Raw genomic sequence first — 7,629 nt, 5'->3', positions numbered from 1 at the left:
AACTGCCCAGCGATTGAAACATTGTATCTATTTGTTTCCTAATAAAAACATCTGTATCCTAAATGGAAACAAATACATACAATGTTTCAACCGCTGGAAATGTGAAAGAACTGTCAGACAGCTGTCAGAAATAGCGGAGCTCTCTGCAGGGAAATTTTTGCCGGCTTGTAGAAGGGATGAAAACGGCCGATCAGGAAAAATTCGATTCGACCATCCGAAGTCGGCAAAAATTCGGATTCGCCGCGAATCAAATTTTTCCTGAAATTCGAAACGAATTCCACTTCGCCTGATTCGATTCGCTCATCTCTAGTCATGAATCATGCTGAGCCCTCTCTGGGTAGTTATGTCTGAGACTGCAGAAGGACCCATGGCTGTTGAGACATCTGACTTGGTTGGTAATTGGTTTTCCATGTGCTCAAGGATTCTTTTGCAACCTCTGCACCATGTAAGACAAGGCAGAGATTGATTGACAGATGTCCCCTATTGCAGAGGCCTCCCTTTCAGACTCCATCATTGGCTGACTGGTACTGTCATGTACCTGATGGGGGACTGAAATGACGAGGACGGCCTTACTTGTGTCACTAGCCCTGACCCCACTGGAAGAGGAACACAGGGTGTCTAGGGACCAGGGGGACAAGAGCGCCAGCAGGTGTTGTTTGCAGCTCTTGCAGTTGGAGACTTTGGAAGACTGATGAACCTCCAATTGAGGCACAGTAGTGATATGAGGAGCTGGTATGGTAGATCACCAGGTGTGCACCAGAGCAAGGCAGGAAGCAGGCATGGGAGACAGGAGCAGTGTCATAGGAATAGCCGGGGTCATTAATGGGCGGACAGCGAGGTACCAAATCATAAGCAAGCCAAAGTCAGGAGCAGAGCCGAAGTCAGGAACCAGTATCAAGCAGGGGAGTAATCAGAGTCAGGTCAGGAACAAGCCGGGTCAGCAACAAGGAAATCACACACAGGAACGAGCAGGAAACAGGGAACAGCTGAAGACCAGTCAGCACTCAGCACAGGCAAAGGCACCTTTTAAATAGTCCACCTGGAGCCAATCTTCACCGTGCATGATCGTGCATTTCTGTGCACATGCGCAAGTCTAATCACCAGCCGTCTCATGGGAATTCCCTTACAGAGGGGTCACCGGCGAGAGGAAGGAGGTCCTGATTCCTCTATATAGATCTTTATATCACTAGAGGGGTCACCGGCAGGAGGAAGGAGGTCCTGATTCCTCTATATAGATCTTTATATCACTAGAGGGGTCACCGGCAGGAGGAAGGAGGTCCTGATTCCTCTATATAGATCTTTATATCACTAGAGGGGTCACCAGCAGGAGGAAGGAGGTCCCGATTCCTCTATATAGATCTTTATATCACTAGAGGGGTCACCGGCAGGAGGAAGGAGGTCCTGATTCCTCTATATAGATCTATCACTAGAGGGGTCACCAGCAACCTCATGTAGAATACTGTGTCCAGTTCTGGAGACCTCACTTACATAAAGGTATTGATAATATAGAACGAGTCCAGAGACGGGGAATACAAATAGTGATATCAGGAGAGACTTCAGGAACGTAACATGTCCAGTCTGGAGGAGAGAAGGGAAAGGGGAGACATAACTGAAACCTTTACATACAACAAGGGAGTGAATAAGGTTCAGGAGGGCAGGATTTTCAATATGAAACCAAAATGAAGAACACGAGGACATGACCTCCAACTAACTGGAGGAAAGTTCACAACTAATCTCAGAAAGTATTATTTTACTGAAAGAGTAGTAGATGCTTGGAATACATTTCCAGTAGAGGTAGTGAGCCAGAGACAAATCACAGAGACCATCACAATAGTACACAATGAATGGCTATGAATGAAAGCCATTCATTGTGTACAACTGTCATATGATCACTGTGATTGGTCATAGCAATCACATGGTACTGGGCTGGCCAGATAAAATGATCTGTCATTTGGTGGACACAGCAGGTGACATATCAAGATATAGCAGAGCCACTAGACTTGGAGGACTTCATATGATGTCCTCCCAGGATGGGAAAGAGCCCGCTCAGCTGTCATTCTGCTATAGGCCGGGTGGGAAGCAATTCATTACAGGGGACACTGTACAGGTTCTATATGTAGTCTGGGGGTCCCTGTGGAAGTCCATGTGTGGACATTTCTACCTATGATAAATGACAGGGTAAACCCACCTGGAGACTTTCTCCACACCTGGAGTGTGCTGAGTTCTTGGAGAACGTCTACACAGTGTTTCCAGATTGGCTTTATCACCCCAACGAGCTCGCTCCAGTTCATGGATGTCATCATTATGTTTGGAGGATCTCACCAGTCAGGAGCCTTTCCTGTCATCCTACATGTTCCCTTCTGAGGATTGTTCTATCCTTCCAAACAAATGTATGAAATCATGGATGAGTCCTCCTTCTATGTGATCTAGAAGATCTTCAATCACAATGTCTTTATGGATGAAGTGGATGGCCCAGTTTATATATTATTTATTGCTTTACAGCTTTATTCCCTCCAGGATTCATTCTTTATTTATAGAACCATTCAAGGAAGTGTTCTTACTTTGAGAGATCTCCACCACCATTCCTCTGTGACCATTACATCCTTGTCATTTATGTCTAACATCTTCATTATCAGTGGATTGATATATATTATTGTACTTTACGATGTATTTTTGCATTTTTTTTACCCAAAAAGATCTGTTTTGGAGGTCTCTGTTTTATTATGTATTTTGCTTTTATCTTGTGTTCTGTGTCTTTAAGACTTTTCTATCTGTAGTAAAATATATTATTTAAACAGTTGGTTGCATAAGAGTTAGGTTTATTGTTTCTTACTTTTTTTAGTTCTTTTTGATCTTCCCTGGTATCTCTGTAAGGTAGATACAATGCTGGAATGGTTATTAGGGGATGTTTCTCGGGGCTGCAGTTCCTCTGAACTCCACAAGATGGTGATCTCATTTCTCCCCAGACAGGACTTCTCTATGGGATACAGATAGGAAGTGATGTCAGGTACAGACAGGAAGTGATGTCAGGTACAGACAGGAAGTGATGTCAGGTAGACAGGCCATTCCGAGAGGTGAGTGGGGAGGAATCAGATCAGAGACATTGGTGGACGTGGCAGCAGAGGAGGTAATAAGATGTTATTTCCTATTTACACCCAGTAACCTCACCGTCACGTCCGTCCTCTTCCTCCATAGTCACGTCCGTCCTCTTCCTCCATAGTCACGTCCGTCCTCTTCCTCCATAGTCACGTCCGTCCTCTTCCTCCATAGTCACGTCCGTCCTCTTCCTCCATAGTCACGTCCGTCCTCTTCCTCCATAGTCACGTCCGTCCTCTTCCTCCATAGTCACTGTCAGGGCTCCGGGGTGTGACCAGAGGTATGTGACTGACGCAGGGAAACGCAGGCTTCAGATAAGTTATAAACAATATAATTTATTAAAGACTAACAATACAAACATAAACGCAGTGCAATACTAAAACATAACACAGTGCAAACGAACCAAACCAAACCACCCACAGATAACAGTACATACAATGCAAGCGTCGTCAGGCAGCCCGGGTCAATAACAATCGGGCAGGTAGGAATAGGGGGTCAGGCAGAGAATGGTCGGGGTCACAAGCCAGGGATGAAACAGGAGAAGTCAGCAGAGGTCCGGAATCAGGCAGGGTCAGCAACGAATCAGTCAGACAGGAACAGGGATGCAGGTAACAAGATACAGGGCCCAGGAAAAACACACACCAAGGCAGAGACTGCAGGTCTGGCCATCCCTTAAATACACCTCCGTAATCAGCTTCAGGTGTTTGGCTGGATGCAAGGTTGAGTCTCTGATTGCCGGGAGCACCCGCTGGCCAGCCCTGGTACTGCAGCCCAAAAGGCAGGTGAGTCCCACCATTACTGGCAAGTCCATTCCTGACAGTCACTGTGATGTCTTTTATCTCCAGCAGATGATGATACACACATATATAGTGTGGGAACCCAGATTATCCCCTTCAGGGGCAGAACATTCCCCCACTTCCGGGGCCGGAACATTCTCCTCATTGTGGAGATAAATTCTAGTAATATGGTCCTCTAAACAAACAGCACTGACAATAAATAGACAAGACAAGGACCATCCTGACCATACATGGCCTACAAAGGACAATGATGACACTACACAGGCAGCCAATGGGCAATCATTACACTATGCAGCCAACACAATGATGGAGTGCCGGGGTCAGGAGTATGGAGCATAGAGCCCCTTACATTGCTGCTCAGGAGGAAGGAAACATTCCTTTGTAACAGAAAATGTATATAAATCTGAGGCACTTTTAGGAATATCTGGGGTTTCAAAAATGAAAGGAGCTTTATAGGGACTAAAACATTTAATATGTGTAACATTGTTCTGTTTATCTCCTCCTCCCCTCCCCCGCCTGTCTCCAGCACCACACCCGGGGACTAGCAGGGAGGGGAGATTCCTTGCAGTGTAATGAGAACTGATTGGCTGCTCCTCAGGAAAGGGGAGTGTCCTGTTTATCCTTTCTCCCTTTCACTCCCAGAGCCATTTTGGCATTTTTTGCACATTTAAAAAATCATTTTATCCTGAAGATGACACAAAACCCCCAAAATATCAATTTTCTGAAAGTAGAGACTTTAGAGAATAAAATAGTGGCAGTTCTAATTTTTATGTCACAAAATATTATCACAAAGTCTATGAAATGCCAAATGTCAGTAAAAAATACTCTTAAGCTGATTTCAGGGCATAAAAAGCAATAAATGACCCATTTATGTGTAAAAATATAAAAGCCGAGGTTGCAGCGAGTAAATAGATATCCAACATGTCAAACCTTAAGTTGTGTGTGCTGAAATGGTGACAACCTTTAGTCCCCGGTATTATCTATAGGGGACACATTTATAGCCCCTTCTAGGTCATCAGTATAGAGTACGGAGGAGGTCTGCTCCTAGAATTATCCTCTCATTCTGGTGTGACCGGCGATATGTAACGTGTATCACAATCAATGTTATCACGTGTAGGCGCTCCAGCGTGTGCTCTTACGTTTGGGTGTGCATATATGTGGGGGATGGGGGGGCCTTAAAATTTTTTAAAGGGAGGAGTTATGTACTTGGTTATAACTTTAATTCTTTGCATTTAAAAAAAACATTTTTACTTAAGGGGACAAAGTCCTCTATGAGATGACGTTTGATGACAGGTTCTCTTTATTGAGACATCCGGGGTCTAAAAGACCCCCAATGTCTCTCCTGTACTCCATTGGATGTAATGTAGAGCACATCGCACCGCAGTACATTCTTTGCCGGCCTCGATGGTCGGGAAATCTGTCATAACGTCACTTCTGGGTCAGGACAAGAAGGGAGTGAACATGATCGCTCTCCTCCATCCCCTCTACCCTCCGACACCCGCTGACCCGGGCACACAGATGGGCAAGCAGAGCCGGGGGAGCATAGTAGGTACAGGAGAGGTTCACACACACGGGGTGGCAGAGGCTGGCACCTGAAAGGAGAGCCCTGTGGCTTGCCCTCAGCAGGGATAAAGATTAAACACAATACTTGCCCGGCCCCCAGAACTACATGTCCCGGGCGTCAGGTGATGTAAAGTGACCATCCCTGCATGATGAGCCGACATTGACCTCACAGCACTGCCTCAGAGCAAACTAGTCATAGGAAGGATCAGATTTATCATTCCTTGTCTGCAGATCTAATACTCATCAAAACCAGTTCAGAGACCAAACAAACCCAACAGAGAAAAGGGGCCCCCGGACCTCAAAATTGTAGTAAACACTAAACAGTCCAAACAAAATGTCTTCCCATGAGGGGAGTAGTTCTTCAATGTCCAGCAACCCTCCTATTCCCCCCTCACATCCACATCCTATTATTGTGTGACCAATACCATCCAAATCATTCTTACTTTCATTTCCCAAAGTTATCCGTCTACAAGGAGACCTGTATAGATCACATGATGGCACCAATGAGGATGGAGGAGGACCGGAGTCACATGACTGAGAAGATACTAAACCTCACCCTGGAGATCATCTACCTGCTGACCGGAGAGGTGAGGAGGATTCTGGGAGGTCACATGACATCACTCTCATCTCTATTAATAAAACACAGACCTGACCGGAGAGGTGAGGAGGATTCTGGGAGGTCACATGACATCACTCTTATCTCTATTAATAAAACACAGACCTGACCGGAGAGGTGAGGAGGATTCTGGGAGGTCACATGACATCACTCTCATCTCTATTAATAAAACACAGACCTGACCGGAGAGGTGAGGAGGATTCTGGGAGGTCACATGACATCACTCTTGTCTATTCTGGTCAATAGACCATTTTATTTTTGCACACATTTAGATGATGTCAGGTGGTTGATATTGTTTTATTTGTCTCCTGATCTGTAGGATTATGTTGTAAAGAAGAAGTCTAGTGGGGAGCCAATCTCAGGAGGATGGAGCAGAACCCAGAGCCTCACCATGGTGCCTCCATCTCATTCTCTGATACCTGAGAGGGAGAAAGAGCAGAAGATTCTGGAACTGACCACCATGATGGTCCATCTGCTGACAGGAGAGGTGAGCGGTGCTGGGAATTCTGGGACATTCTCCAGTAACAGACAAGGGATGTGTCTGGATGGTGACTGTATCATTGTGTGTGTCAGGTTCCTATAAGGTGTCAGGGTGTCACTGTCTATTTCTCCATGGAGGAGTGGGAGTATTTAGAAGGACACAAGGACCTCTACAAGGACGTCATGATGGACAATCAGCAGACTTTGGGTTTTGTGAAGATTGTAAGGAAGGAATTTCCCCGGAATGAGACGATATTGAAGCTCACCCTGGAGATCCTCAGCCTGCTGACTGGAGAGGTGAGTGTAATGAAGGGGTTAAATCTGACTCGGCTGTACACTGGGAGGTATTCAGAGTCACTTGAAGTCTTCTGATGTTCTGTAATCAATAACGACATCCACACAAGTACTATGAATACATAAAGTGTCCGGACTCTATGAGATTTGGTTATAGCACAAGATGGCGGCATTGGTTATAGAAGAGAACAATCTCAGCTTTAGTCCAATCAGGGAGACCCATGATTACCAGCATGCCACGCCCACTGACCACTAAATCCATGGGTGACATTTCCTGGTGGGTCAGTGAGCCTTACTAGTAAACCATTAGTGACTCTATTATATGACTTCTAGAAGGAGCTATAAATCTGACCCCATTGTCATCATATCATTGGATGGAGATGTCTGTCCTTTGCTGAGTCGTCACATTGTGGCCAATCCCTGGAGAATAAATCTAGAGCTGACCATAGAAGTGAGGGATTATGGGAGAGTGAGATTTATATTTGTATCACACAGAACTGTACAGGAGACATGAAGAAATCTACCGACAATGACACCAGAAGGAGATCTCATCATATGACCACAAGATCCTCGAGAATCCAGAATCCCATCACCATCCCCCCACCTCCATCCCTGATCCCTACAAGACAGAAGACACAGAAGATTCTAGAAGTCACCAAGAAGATGATGGAGCTGCTGACAGGAGAGGTGAGCGGTGCCGGGAATTCTGGGACATTCTCCAGTAACAGACAAGGGATGTGTCTGGATGGTGACTGTATCATTGTGTGTGTCAGGTTCCTATAA

General features: G+C 45.6%; 1 protein-coding gene across 1 annotated transcript; it reads left to right on the top strand.

Moving 5' to 3' along the window:
- Positions 1-343: 343 nt before the first annotated feature.
- On the top strand, positions 344-7,629 carry LOC149468106 (uncharacterized). The gene is made up of 3 exons (XM_089670674.1): positions 344-391; positions 6,646-6,849; positions 7,342-7,629. Exons 1-3 carry the CDS (start codon positions 344-346, stop codon positions 7,627-7,629), a joined length of 540 nt encoding a protein of 179 aa, XP_089526800.1.

Source organism: Staurois parvus, unplaced genomic scaffold (assembly GCF_062004578.1).
Source record: "Staurois parvus isolate SC_StPar_1 unplaced genomic scaffold, SC_StPar_1.0 ptg000092l, whole genome shotgun sequence".
Taxonomy (NCBI): Eukaryota; Metazoa; Chordata; class Amphibia; order Anura; family Ranidae; genus Staurois; species Staurois parvus.
The sequence above is the reverse complement of the archived record's forward strand: the minus strand, read 5'-3'. Positions and strand labels throughout refer to the sequence as shown.

What these genes read in the sequence shown, in the direction of transcription:
- LOC149468106 (XM_089670674.1), top strand. Translation starts at nt 344, where the DNA reads ATGTCTGAGACTGCAGAAGGACCCATGGCTGTTGAGACATCTGACTTG. An exon ending in CTGTTGAGACATCTGACTTG is followed by an intron (nt 392 to 6,645) that starts GTTGGTAATTGG and finishes TGTGTGTGTCAG; the next exon opens with GTTCCTATAAGGTGTCAGGG. An exon ending in TCAGCCTGCTGACTGGAGAG is followed by an intron (nt 6,850 to 7,341) that starts GTGAGTGTAATG and finishes TGTATCACACAG; the next exon opens with AACTGTACAGGAGACATGAA.